Consider the following 15,228-nt stretch of genomic DNA (forward strand, 5'->3'; position numbering starts at 1 on the left):
AATGTAAGGAGTTGTGTTCCAGATGCAATTTGATTGGTCAAACTGCCAGATTTAAAACAAAGCACACTTTAATCATCCATTGTAGTTAAAATACAACAAAAGAAAGAAGGAATTGGAATTACTTAACTCTATTAGAAAACGTAAAGGAATAGTTGATGCAGTAACTATTACTAATTAACTGTTCCAACATGGTAATATCCTGTAAACACACATTTGGCAAAAAGGCCAATTCAGAAAACAAATTTGTTTCGCATGCAACTCTAATAGCAGGAATAGAACCCCTAGTTTTTAGCTGTAAACAAGAGGGAGGAAAATAGCTTTCACTTCTTCAAGACCCCAACAGCAACTGCTGCTGAAAACTAAAAATTAAAAATCCTGGTTCTGTGGGAGCTTGAGCACACTCACTCAGGCTGCTTCTATTGTTCCAATTTTAAAACAAAAGGTTCTCACAAGCTGTTTACTCCAGTGGTTCTGGTAGACAGCTCATGACTTGTGACTTAAAGCCTCTCTTCAAAACAACACAGAACAAAATACATCTCTTAAAGCCTCAGTGCTGTCACGCCTGTGATATTATGCTGTGACAGGGCAAGGCTCCTGATACAAGAGATTACTCATGACTCCATGCATCATACTCAGCTTGTTCTGAGCAACACTGGCAGCAATAGCAAGACACTCATGCCCACAACTCTTTGAATGCAAAGTCATTTTTGATTTCAACCTTTTCAATAGCCCTCAAGATATTCTCTGACCAAACCTGGCACTTCCATCTGAAAAACAACACAATCTTTCATCTCCGAAGGGATATTTGCTGATGAAATTCCACTGACCACAGACTTTTGAGTCTGGGCAATATTTTGATGGAAACAATGAGAGGTTATGTTTGTGTATTGAGAAAGGTAGATTGTATTCTGAATAGCAGGGTTCTGGCTCGGAAAGCATTTTTCACTTTTTGCTCCTGGTGTCAACGCTCAGTGTTGCCATGTCAGTTCCAGTTGGAGACAAGGTGCCCTGAAAAATATGCCTTGATTCCAACTTGTAATACCATTGGAATGGGAATGCAAATAATGGGCCCAATGGTCACTGGGAGCTATATTAAGACTGTAACGTTCTGGACTCAATATTGACTTCAATAGCTTTAGTGCTTGAGCTCCCACATGTCCTTATCCCAAGCTCCACACGCCATGCCTTATTATCACACAGTCTGCTGTTACACACCACCCATGTTAGCCACTAGTGGACCTCATTAACAGCTATTCACCCTCCTAGCCAGATCGTCCTTTACTCCTTTGTCTGTTTAACTGCTCGTCTCTCTCTCTCTGTTTGGGCTCTATCCATCATTTACTCCTGACCTTCACCCCCATCCCCACTCCAGCATCATCTGCGTATAAACCAACATATTCCTAACTACCATCAGTTCTGAGGAAGGGTCACACAACTGTTAACTCTGATTTTTATCCATGGATACTGCCGGACCTGTTAAGCTTTTCTAGCAATTTCTGTTTTTGTTTCTGATTTACAGCATCTGCAGTTTTTTCTCTTTTTAATATTAAGAATGTATTGTTAGTTCAACAGAAATGTATTCCCTTTGCAGAACTGTATCAATGCCTGTGATTCAAAGACCCGGAGGAGAGAGAGAGAAAAGGAAATTATCTCCTGCTCTCCATTCTCTGTCTGCAATAATGCATGATAGTGTTTAATAAAACAACAGTACAAAAGCAATAAATTGATATGGACATTTATAAGACAGTCATTTTCATTTCCATGGGACAGGAGGTGGTCACCCTATTAGTATGAGCTGTGTGCAACAGCCAGAATTAAAGATACAGTATCTAAACCATTGCTCTATCCCATCCTCTCAAGTCAATGCTGATATCCCAACTTTACTGGCCATTTTAGAAGGAGGAAATGAGGACTACAGATGCTGGAGATCAGAGTCGGAGTTTACTGTGTGGGTCATACAATCTCAGACTGTCCGTGTCGGAAGGATTCCATCAGCAGCACCACATCAATGTGGCTTTCAATTAATTTTGTAATGATAATCATTACTAACACGCGTGATTTCAATTTATGTTGGACAACATCCTTTTTCAAAACTCTCTTGAGATCATCACACAAAGATCCTGCACAGAAGCACAGGAGCCACACAAACAACAAGATTATAAGTTTGTATTCTGCTCGCGACTAAATTGGTTCATCTCAACAGATTTTAAAAGATTCGAGAAATACTCCCATCTAAAGCAGAGGCCGAATTATTACCGAGACTCATGTCGATATTACAGGTACTATCACAGGGCATTTGGTCATAGCTACTGGTGCGTTGACATTTGACATAAAATATTCTTGTTTAACTAATGGCAGGTGTCTTTTCCTTAAGATGGGAGATTTAAAGACTGGGGGATATTTTTAAGGTGAATTAAAAAGGCAGGGGGGTAAGTTTTTACACAGAGGGTGGTTTGCACGTGGAATGAATTTCCTGAGGAAATGGTGGATGTGGGCACAATTGCAACGTTTAAAAAACATTTGGATAAGTACATGGATAGGAAAGGTAGAGAGGGATATGGGCCAGGAGCAGGCAGGTGGGACTGGTTTAGTTTGGGATTATGGTCAACATGGACTGGATGGGCCAAAGGGTCTGTTTCCGTGCTGTATGACTCTATGACTCTATAATCGTTTATGGGGACAGCACAAATCAAATGACTTCTCTGCCCAAGTTTCTATTCCAAATTTCCGTTCATTATCTTTTGTTGGAAATTTTGTTGGGTATGCTCAAAACAACAGCTCTTAATGTTAAGATAGGAATGCAAAGGAGCCCACAGAGTCTGATCATAAAATATGGTTTAAGACCGGAGACAGGAAATTTGAAAATTTATGAAGAAGCGTGTGAAACAATCTTTATTTGTTGTTTTCGAGGAACTGAATTTAGAACTACCAATTCCATGACATCTCCTACGTCATTACCTCCTCGTTGTTTTTGTTGTACAATTTGAAATGGCATTGTGCTTTTAATAAAGATCTGCAATAACATTCAACATGTGAAAAAGATGGCAATGCATGTATGCATGGTTAAGTGTGGAAATTGCAAACTGTTGTCAGTGATATCCAGCTCCTCTGCCGGTGCAATGATGCAGCCTTTTTATCTGAAATAGGTTTTGGCCCAGAAATCAATGATTGATGCTACAGTTTTTTGCACACTGTTCTTGTTATTAAGCGCACTGAAAATGTTATGTTGAATGAGGTGTGACTGAGCTTTTTCTAGGCGACTGAATCATAATTACTGATGAATAACCACTCTGGCCCTGAAAGACCCCTTTGAGAAATAATTCATGATATTAAAAAAGAGGATCTGTTGAAAATGTATTTTACTACGCAGTTCGATGATATTTTAGCTTCAGCTTCAATCCCATGGACATGTGCCAATCTTTATTTCACTCTCTGTAAAATGATAAAAAGAAGTTAAACAAAAAAGTATTTTTATCAACCTATTCCTTAGAATAAAGGGAAGACCTTTTGGAACAGAGATGAGGAGAAATCTCTTTAGCTGGAGAGTGGTGAATCTATGGAATCTATTGCCACAGAAGATTGTGGATACCAGGTCATTGAGTATATTGAAGACTGAGACAGATAGATTCTTGAGTATCAAGAGATCAAGGGTTACAGGGAGAATGCAGTTGAGAATCGTATCAACTATGATTGAACAGAGCAGACACAATGGGCTGAATGGCCTAATTTCTGCTCCTACGTCTTATGGTCTTATTCAAAGTTGCTATTACACACTCCTGGAACAGGTGAGACTTGAACTCAGTCCTCCTAGTTTAGGGATATGGACACTACCACTGCACCACAAGATTTAAGAAAGATCAATACTGTATTTTTACTTTTTGTTTTTTTTATTCTGAGGATTGCTTACTCCAATTGGCTGCTAACATTACTTGGTGACCTACTGTTGCTGAACAGCAGAATCGTTCTTGTACTTGATCCAGAATGATTTTTATTACAGATTAATATAAATTCTCATCTCAGAGCTTACTACAGTATATCGTTCTGGACAACTTTCTTCAAGTTCAGCAGCAAGAACTGTTGATGCAAAATCCGAGTCAAAAAAATCTAGGGACTGAAATGCACTGTGAAGATATTGCAAATGTAGTGCGACTTTGTGAGCTACTGATTTTAGTTGTATACAAGCTAAACACAATGCCTTTAATTCAAACTCTTTTGGAATTGCCGTTTTTAAATAAGAAAAAGAAACCTTTGTGTGTGCAAACTACAAATAATGTCTTTACTTCAATCTATTTGAGAATTGCAATAAATAAAGCAAAAGTTTGTGTATCTAAACTATAAATAATGCCTCTACCTCAAACTATTTGAGAATTGCAGTTTATAATAAGTAACAAAAATTAGACAACATACTGCACGTGATTTCCAAACATTTGGGTATATTAAATAATGCTAATTCAGTAAGTGAACTGAGATGATGAAATAGTGGTATAGATAAGGCATGCTTGGAGGATCCAGCTGGTCTAGATAATCAGTCAATGCTAATGCACTGAAAATTGCATTTGATGAAAGACACCATTCCGTCAGGAGTTGCAAAACATTGTTTGTAAGTTACTAAATTTCCTATACATTAAAAGCAGAAGCACTATTCGCAGCTCTCTGCTGAGACTACATGATATTGTGAGTTGCTACACAGCCCATGCATTCCTGGGGCTTTGGCTCGTATTCAGACAAGACAAAATACGCAAAGACCTCTCACTGATGACTGATGAAGACATTGGGCAACATGTGTTTCAGCTATCTTAGCACAGGCCCTGCAAGCACCAAACAAATCTCTGCTCCCCTAATGGCACAAAGAATTTGGGGAGAAAAGGACAGAATAAAAGCAGGCTGTTGTGGTTTTTATTGGTCATTTACAACTTTTTGCAAGGGGTCTCAGACACGGGTTGGAATTTACTTACAAAACCCGGAGATTCTTCAGCCCAACAAAGTCCATCTTTGAAATCCGTGTGATGTTGTTCTTGTCCAGATCACTGTGAAATAAAAAAGACCAATTGATAAGAGGCTTTTGTATGGGGTTAGCATTGGCGTAAGTGATTCCAAACAACAGAAGTTCACCAAATGCAGAACAATTTTAGCATCAAAATGTATTATTGAGCCTCCTAAGCATGCTTTTACAGCTTCATTTAATATGTCAGACATGGGCATAAAGATATTTTCCCATTAAATAGCCCTCTTCACAGTTTACCTCCAGTTTATGCCATGAGCTATGATTACCTCTGGATCTTTATTCAGCTCAACCAACAGCTCAATTGCCTTAAGAGACTAATTCATTCAGCTCACTGCTGCCCACATTTGGTTTGGAATTATGATCTTTTGACAATATTTCCACATGAATGGAAAGTAACAAAAGCTTGGCCCTGTGAAAAAATTGGCCATAGATTTATCAAGAGTCAATTTCACATGCTGGCATGAACCGATTTCAACCGTCAGTGTTTAACAGGCCGTAAGTTACAAAGTGAGCAAACATCTGCTAAATGTGGTTACAACAGCTTGATCAATGCTGAAGCTTAGTTGGTGTCCATCCAAACTTTACTCACAGATTATGAATTATTCCATTGAAATTCTACCTAGTGACTCACTGCCAACCATCTATTATCCTGCAACTATTGGAAGGAACAAAGGGAGGATGGGCTCAGACAGGATTGAGGAGGATCATTTTGATTAAACTGTGTGGCTATTGCTCTGCAACTGCATTCAACTCTTAAGCCCATCTCTTATCTACAGCTCCATTGTGTTGGCACTTTATGGTTCCTCATGATATGGATAGTCCCTTGGGTCTTGCATTTATCTGCCTTACCTGAGTCCATTGTAGCAACGATGCTGATATTTTCCCACCTTTTCAAGGGTAGGAATAGAACCTTCACACATCAGAAAGCAAGCATACTCTCAAAGAAGAAGGATTTTGTTGGCGATTCCTATCTTTTAAAAGACCTCACCTTTGTCTCAATCAAAGCATTCAGCCTCGCTTCTGAGTCAGGAGGTTATGGGTTCAAGTCCGACCCCAGGGAGAAATAAATTTACACTGAAACTTCTCTATGTCGCATTGTTGTACTACCATTTGGGCGAGATGTTAAACCTCGATTTTGTTCCTTTAATTGAATAGAAAAGATCCCTTCTCACTATTCAAAGAAGGTTTGGGAGGTCTTACTCATGTCTTGGGTAATATTTTTCTTCCGACTGCCAAGAGGGGCATGGATAGGATAAATAGACAAAGTCTTTTCCCTGGGTTGGGAGAATCCTGAACTAGAGGGCATAGGTTTAGGGTGAGCGGGGAAAGATATAAAAGAGACCGAAGGGGCAACTTTTTCACACAGAGGGTGGTACATGGATGGAATGAGCTGCCACAGGAAGTGGTGGAGGCTGGTACAATTGCAGCATTTAAAAGGCATTTGGATGGGTATATGAATAGGAAGGGTTTGGAGGGATATGGTCCGGGTGCTGGCGGGTGGGACTCGATTAGGTTGGGATATCTGGTTGGCATGGACAAGTTGGACCGAAGGGTCTGTTTCTGTGCTGTACATCTCTATTACCCTATGACATCACTGACAATATGGTTGTTGTTATTTTGCTATTTGTGGAATTTTGCTTTGTACAACTTGGCTGGTGGGTTTCATAGAATCCACACAGTGTGGAAGCAGGCTATTTGACCCACTGGGTCCACACTGATGCTACATGGGTGACTACACTCCAAAAAGAATGACTGCTTGGTGCATCCTGAAGACACCATTGGGTCCATTGAGACACAACTTCTTTCCTTTTTGCTGTTTTTCCCTAAATGGATATAAATTCTTCATTTTAACATGCAGTTTGTACACTTTACAGAGCACCAGCACATCAGTGAAGTCAAACTCAGAGCACTGCCTCACAAAAATACAATTCCAACCAAACCAATGTCCATGAAGAGTATTTGAACAGATGGGCAGGCTTTGAAACTTTAGCCACGTAGAAAGAAGCATTTGAAATCTGACATTCCTGATTTGCCTCAGTGATCAGTTTGATTACACGAATTGTTCCTGTACCTGCACACAGGTCAACCCCCTCTTGGGTAAACACACACAATGGACTACAAAGGACTTTAAATGCTCTCAGAAAGTACACTGCAAATTCAACACTGGTTCAATTCCTCACAGTTGGGAATAAAGTTGTCATTCTGCAGTTCAGTCTGGATGCCTCACACCTCAAGTACCCATCACGTTTCGCTTAGCGGTTTCTGAGGTCCCCCACTGACGTGTTCTTGCAGTTAAACAGACCTTTTGAACTGCTCTTTCGCATATCAACAGGTCAAGAAAAGCAGATGGGCATGATCAGCCCAGAACGATCCTGAATTAATCACAGCTACAGCAACAAAGGACCTGTGGTTAAAGAGCTCAAAACAGTCAGAATCTGAGAAGATTGAGGCTTCACTTGCCATTTGTAGCTGGAACTGTGGCCCAGATTATTTTTCCAAATGAATCAATGAGACAGCTACCCTGGCTGCAGCCCATTGCACACATGAACTGGGAACTGTTACTAAATGTAAAAAAAAGTGATATAATTCCCCTCCCGTGCTCAGCTCCCTGACATGAACGAGTACTGAAAACATACAGTCATGATACTCTTGTTTATTTTTTTAAGTTTTAAATCTTTGCCATTTTGTGTGGTTGCCACTTAACTGACAGAGTTTAGCTCAGAAGACTGTGCACAGAATGCATGTTGCAATGGAGAATTTGGTCTATTTTGGGAAATAAAGCAACAAGAAAGGAAGAACTCATATTTTGATCACTTCAATCATGACTTCATACCATGGTTGGTTAACTTGTTTTTGCAATCACTACTGTATTTAAGGAAACCAAGTAGCGAACTCCCTTACCAATCCGGTGTTATGAATCTAGTAGGAAGGCACTGTTTGGAACATCATCATTTTTAAACTACACACTAACCTCTGATCTAAGTTTCAGCATCCAGCCAGGGAGAGATAAACACTGTTTTGGAACAGTTCAGCCCTGAGAGACTCTCCAAGTCATAGAGTCATACAGCACAGAAACAGACCCTTTGGCCCAACCAGTCCACGCAGACCGTGTTCCCAAAGTAAACTAGTCCCACCTGCCTGGATCTGTCCCATATCCCTCCAAACCTTTCCTATTCATGTACGTAGCCAAATGTCTGTTAAAAGTTGGCAATTGCACTTACGTCCATCACTTCCTGAGGAAGATCTTTCCACACGCAAACCACCCTCTGTGTAAAAACGTTGTCCCTCGTGTCTTTTTTAAATCACTCTCCTCCACCTTAAAAATGTGTCCCTTAGTCTTGAAACCCCCCCATCCTCGGGAAAAGACAACTACCATTCAGCCCATCTATAACCCTCATGATTTGATAGACTTCTAAAAGGTCACTTCTCAACCTCTTATCCTCCAGTGAAAACGTCCCAGCATATCCAACCTTTCTTTATAATGTAAACCTTCCAGGCTCACCAACATCCTGCTAAATCTCTCCTGAACCCTCTCCAGCTTAATAATATCCTTGCTATAACTCCTCCTACTTGGGTGAAATACCAATGTCATAGCAGAAGATGCGACCTCCTTTGAAATGTGTTCTGGCAAGAATCTCAACCTTCGAAAGAGAAGGATAAAGGAATTTGGTGTGTACGGCAATCCAAAATACAGGGAGACAGGAATAAACCTATTTGCTGAATTATGGTCAATCATTTGAAACTTTTAAAAAATGATGGGAACTGAAAATGTTAATCCAGTTGAGTGTTTGTCACCCTGTAATTTTACTTAAGGAGGCACTCCACCCTGCTTCAATGGGCCATAGTAATAATGATCATAATGTCAGTGGTTGGACCTTAAGCGCAATCCTTTGCCAGTTTTTCTGAACGTGTGCAGTGCTGTGTTGTGGAGGTAATCATGACTGTAAAATCTCAGACTCTGTCTCCTATCCTAATTACTTTCTCCCCTGTTGAGAATGTTTTGTGCTCCCTGAGCCTTTTTTCCAGGCGCAGTGATTTATGCCAACACCATCCTGGATTCCACCACTTTTAATTCTTTTTAAAGCCTCCTGGCACCACAGTGAAAAGTGTCAGACAAGTTTCAAAGTCTGTCTTGTCGGGAGGTCATGTTGCGGCTGTACAGGGCATTGGTTAGGCCACTATTTGAATACCACGTGCAATTCTGGTCTCACTGCCACAGGAAGGGTTTGTGGAACTTGAAAGGGTTCAGAAAAGAGGTGTAGGGTGAGAGGGGAAAGATATAAAAGGGACCTAAGGGGCAACTTTTTCACAGAGAGGGTAGCGCCTGTATGGAAAGAGCTGCCAGAGGAATTGGTGGAGGCTGGTACAAGGCAGCTGGGTGGGTATATGAATAGCTGAAAATGTGTTGCTGGAAAAGCACAGCAGGTCAGGCAGCATCCAAGGAGCAGGAGAATCGACGTTTCGGGCATGAGCCCTTCTTCAGGAATCTTCCTGAAGAAGGGCTCATGCCCAAAACGTCGATTCTCCTGCTCCTTGGATGCTGCCTGACCTGCTGCGCTTTTCCAGCAACACATTTTCAGCTCTGATCTCCAGCATCTGCAGTCCTCACTTTCTCCCCTGGGTATATGAATAGGAAGGGTTTGGAGGGATATGGGCCAAGTGCTGGCAAATGGGACGAGATTAATTTAGGATATCTGGTCGGCATGGACAAGTTGGACCAAAGGGTCTGTTTCCATACTGTACATCTCTATTTACAAGGATATTGCTAGAGCTGGAGGATTTGAGATAGAGGGAGAGGTTGAATAATCTGAGGCTATTTTCCCTGGAGTGTCAGAGGCTGAGTGTCAGACAGATTTATGATTACAGTTACCAACTCTTATGCATGTTAACATACAAGATCTTATCATGAAATGGTATATGTCAATTATCCGGAAATCTAAAATTCAGGAATTTAACAGAAAATCTAGTGTCTTCAAACAGGTTCCACTGGTCAGCAATGTGTCAAATGCATGGTTACTTGCTCTCATACAGTCATGTTCAATGTCCTATGTTGAGTGTTGAACTCTGTATTACTTGTAGGTAAAAACAATGATTGCAGATGCTGAAAACCAAATACTGGATTAATGGTGCTGGAAGAGCACAGCAGTTCAGGCAGCTCTGTATTACTTGTAGCCTTATAGAGGTTTATAAAATCATGAGGGGCATGGATAGGGTAAATGGACAAGGTCTTTTCCTTGGTTGGGGGAGTCCAAAACTAGAGGGGTATAGGTTTAGGGTGAGAGGGGAAAGATTTACAAAGGGCCTAAGGGGCACCTTTTTCACACAGAGGGTGGTGCGTGTGTATGGAATGAGCTGCCAGAGGAAGTGGTGGAGGCTGGTACAATTACAACATTGAAAAGGGATCTGGATGGGTATGTGGATAGGAAGGGTTTAGAGGGATACGGGTCAGGTGCTGGCAAATGGGACTAGATTGGGTTGGGATAGTCCAAAAAATGCTTTGACGGTCAAACAGATTTTCAAAATGGACATGAGTCAAAGATGGAGAACGTCAAGAAAAGTGACCAAAAGTTGGCTCAAAGAGATCCGATCCTAAAGAGGCATTTAAAGGAGGAGGGGAACGTGCAGAGACAGAGAAGATTAGGGACAGAGTCGGGCTAGGGGAACTGAAGGCATTACCTGCAATAGCTGTGGAGGTGGATGCACAAGAGGTTAGAGCTGGGGCACAGGGAATTACTCGGGGTTTACAGGTTTCAGGGAGGTTCAAGAGTTGGCTAATACCATTGAAGGATTGAAACATGAGGATGGTCATTTTAAACTGGAAGCATTGGGGAGCTCGGTGTTAATACGGATCAACTATGACAGGAATAATAAGTATGGCTGTGGGGCAGACTAGGCAGTAGAGTTTTGGATAAGCTGAAGTTTTTCAAATATAGAGACAGGGAGACAGAACGTTGGAACAGTTACACATGGAAATGACAATGAAGTTCATGAGTGGATCTGCAGCAGAAGTGAACGATTTTGTAGAGCAGCAAAATTCCAGTCAGATATCTTGTTCGCTTCGACAGTCCGCTGTGGGTTTCTGATCCAGAGGGATCCCACTCTTCACACATGTGAAATTAACTTATCCTAGTTCAAAATCACACAACGGCAGGTTATAGTCCAAAAGGTTTAATTGGAAGCACTAGCTTTCGGAGTGCTGCTCCTTCATTAGGTGGTGAGATTTTTAACTTTGTATACCCCGGTCCAACACCGGCATCTCCAAATCACACATCCTAGGACAAGCACACACAGGAATTCCGAGAGGCACAGCGTTCTAACCAGAACTCCATCAATAAACACATCGATTGAGATCCTATCTACCTTACCTTGAAAAAAAGAACTGGAAATGACATCAACCACCTTAAGAAACCAAGACCTACAAACAGGGAGACAGGACATGCCAGCAAAGCTTCACCAGAGACTCTCCCTGATGATGTTATGGTGACAAAACGTCTGAAAACAAGCCTTCGAGCTCAGTGAGCTAACTTACATACTTCGTGATAAAGCCTTCACTCCCAAATTACAATGAAATCTCAGATCCTAACTCTACAAATGTAAAATTCTTACCTTTATGTTTAAATCCCTCCAAATGTTATCATACAAACTTCACCAACGCCTTCTGCAAGGCACTGCACTCGTTTTATAAATAGTCTTGGAATGTTTTTTGCACCCACCATGTAAGTAGAGAACAGATCACTCTGACTGCCACCCCAAATGCTGGCATGGCCTCCAGTGTAAGGTGTTTAAGCCAGAAAACTCAACAGTGGTTTCTGAACATTTTCAGACACAATTCCTAGCTGTACTAGCCCTCTGACTCATCCTGAACTGAAAACTGAAGATCACAACAAATTACAAATGGCATTCAAAAAAAGAAATACTTCTGGCTTTCCTTCCAATTTCATTTTTACAAAGTATTTTCAGCACAGAAACCAGTCATCCAGTCCAGCAGGTCCATGTGCCAGGATTTGTGCTGTTTATAAGCACCCCTTCCAATTCTTCATTAAACTTCATTGACATATCCTTCCAATGTTTCCTTCTTCATGTGTTTAGCTAACCTCCCCCTCAGATACATCTTACCTCAAATACTAGGGTGCAAAAGTATTCCACGTTTCAATCTTTCTCTGGATAAAGACATTTCTCCTGAATTGCTTTTGGATTTGTTTCTGACTGTCTTATATTTGTAGTCCCTGGTTCTAGTCTTGTTTTTTCTATCTGTCTATCTTTCAAGCTCTTTTATATTGTAAACTTCTATCACATTACCATCCAGCTATCTCCTTCAGAGAAAAATGTCCCTGTTTCATCAATCTTCCCTGTCAAGTAAAAGCTCTCAGTTTTGCTATCATTCTTGTAATTATTTTGCATCTTTTATATTGCCTGTATATAAGAGAATCATATAGCACGAAAACAAACTCTTCGGCCCAACCTGTTCATGCTGACCATAATCCCAAACTAAGCTAGACCCACCTGCCTGCTGCTGGCCCATACACCCCCAAACCTTTCCTATCCATGAACTTAACAAATGCCTTTTAAACATTGTAACTGTACCAACATCCATCACTTCCTCTGAAAGTTCATTCCACATACAAACCATTCTCAGTGTAAAAAAAAAGCTGTCTCATGTCTTTTTAAATCTTCCTGCTCTTACTTTAGCAATGTGTCCCCTAGCCTAAAAGCCCCCACCCTAGGGAAAAGGCATCTGCCATTTACCTTATCTATGCCCCTCATGATTTTATAAACATCTATACGGTCACCCGTCAACCTTCTACACTCCAGTGAAAGAAGACCCAGCCGAACCAGCCTCTCCTTATAATTCAAACCTTCCACTCACGACAACATTGTGGTAAAGCTTTTTTGAACCCCCACCAGCTTAAAAATATCCTTGCTATAACAGGGCGACCGGAACGGGACACAGTCATCCAAAGCAGGCCTCACCAATGTCCTGTATATCCTTAACATGACATCTCAACTCCTGTAGTCAAAGGTCTGAGCAATGAAGGCTACAGCATGCTAATTACCTTCTTAACCACCCAGTCTCCATGTGATGCAAATGTCAAGGAACTACAAACATGAACGCCCAGATCTCTGTTCAACAACACTACCCAGCTCTGAGTTATCAGACACGTTTCATAAGGCTTTGGGCCAATGAGGTGGGGAGAATGATTCTGGGCAGATCTTAAATGCTCCTCACCAGCCCATTCAGCAAGGTCACCAGCCTATTCAGCAAGGTCACTTGCAGGGCACCCCTACATTCCCCTCTCTCCTCCTCCCCTCTCCAGCCTCAGCAGTGGAGGATAAAATCCAGCCACACCCTCAGGTTTACAGCCAGCTCGATGTAGAATCATAGCCGCAATAGTGCAAGATAAAGGCCATTCAGCCCATCAGGTCTGTATAATCCTCTGAAGAGCACCCCAGCCAGATCCATCCCCGACCCAATTTACGTAACCCACACTTATAATGGCTACCGTCCCTCAACACTACGGACAATTCAGTATGACAAACACACCTAACGTGCACATCTTAGAACTGAGGGAGTAAACCAGAGCACCCGGAGGAAACCCATGCAGACACGGGGAGAATATGCAAATACATCATGGACTGTTGCCTGAGGCTGGAATCGAACCCTGATCCTTGGTGCTGTGAGGCAGCAGTGCTGTGAAATACCGTGCCACGCAATAGAGATGCTGTAATGTATCTCAAACCCACATGTTCAGACTTCAGTCTTCAGTGTACTATGCAGTACCATATTAAAGGAATTTTAGAAGTTGTAGGAAGGATATTAATAAGACGGAGAGGACTCAAAAGAGATTTACAAGGATGTTGCCGGGTTTGGAAGGTTATAAAGAAAGGCTGGATTGACTGGGACATTTTTCACTGGAGCGTAGGAGGATGAGAGGTGCCCTTATAGAAGTTTGTGAAGAATGAGATGGAGAGATAGAGTTGTTGGTAGTTGTCTTTCTCCCAAGATGGGATTTTCAAGATTAGGCATATTTTTAAGTTGAGAGGAGAGAAATTTAAAAAAAGACATAAGAGACATATTTTTTACACAGAGAATGGTTTGTGTGTGGAATGGACATCCTAAGGAAGTGGTGGATGCGGGTACAATTGCAACATTTAAAAAGGCATTTGGATAAACCCAGGGATAGGAAAGATTTGGAGGCACATGGGCCAGGAGCAGGCAGGTGGGACTAGTTTAGTTTGGGATTACCGTGGGTACAAATTGGTTGGACCGAAGGGTCTGTTTCTGTGCTTTATGACTCAATGACTCGATAACTTCCATCGCAATTGCCTTATCTGTCTTTTGTGTTCCTTTTTTCACAATATTCATTCAGTTTGATTAAATGGTACATGTTCTTTTGGAATCAATGTTGACTGCACATTATTATTTTATCAGCTACTGAATGTTTTGTTGTTGTGTCTTTCATTAAGGATTATTGGTACAGTGTGTTACTGCACTGAATGAAGAGCCATTGCTCAGGTAACACCATGACTTGTAGAACTAGGTGGAAATCAGTGTTCCATCTTTCCCTCTCTGGTACCTACATATTGTGTCTGACAGCTGACTTGCACATGACAATGAAATTGTTGCTGGTATAGGGCAAGGGCATTTTAACAACAGCCATTACCAATATCTCCATCGTTATATTCAGACAAAGGGTTCCACTATCTCATGTCACAACAGAAAGATTGCCATATAGTTCCAATTTTATGGGGATGGGTTTCAGCAATCCCCAAACCCATGCCAATTCTAACTCTGCCCAGGTAGGTGAGAAATTTGAATGAGTTGATGAGAATGCTGCTCCCACGCCACAATTCCTGAAACACTCCTTGGCGGGGGAAGGAGGTTCACAAAGACAATGTCCAAAAGACCTGACAATGTCAAAGTTTGGGCTGACAAGTGGCAAATAACATTACCACCACACAAAAGCCATGCAATGGACATCTCCAACAAGAGGGAATCCAGACATAGCCCCTTGACCTTCACTGGCCATTACTGAGTACTCCATAATGAAAATCCTGGGGTTATCACTGACCAGAAACTGTACTGGGCTAGCCAAGTAAATACAGTAGTTACAAGAGTAGGTCAGAGGCCATGGAGCCTGCAGCAAGTAATCCACCTCCTGACTCCCCAAAGCCTGTTCACATCTACAAGGCACAAGAATGATCCTACTAACTTTGATATTGCC

General features: G+C 41.5%; 1 protein-coding gene across 1 annotated transcript in view; it reads right to left on the reverse strand.

Moving 5' to 3' along the window:
* Nucleotides 1-15,228, reverse strand: part of LOC140492241 (slit homolog 3 protein-like) — a 670,939-nt gene that overhangs the window by 620,402 nt on the left and 35,309 nt on the right. The window contains exon 2 of the mRNA XM_072591156.1: nt 4,956-5,027. Within this exon, the coding sequence (XP_072447257.1) occupies nt 4,956-5,027 (72 nt within the window). The remainder of the gene's footprint in view (nt 1-4,955; nt 5,028-15,228) is intronic.

The sequence above is a fragment of the Chiloscyllium punctatum genome, chromosome 20 (assembly GCF_047496795.1).
Source record: "Chiloscyllium punctatum isolate Juve2018m chromosome 20, sChiPun1.3, whole genome shotgun sequence".
NCBI classification, from domain to species: Eukaryota; Metazoa; Chordata; class Chondrichthyes; order Orectolobiformes; family Hemiscylliidae; genus Chiloscyllium; species Chiloscyllium punctatum.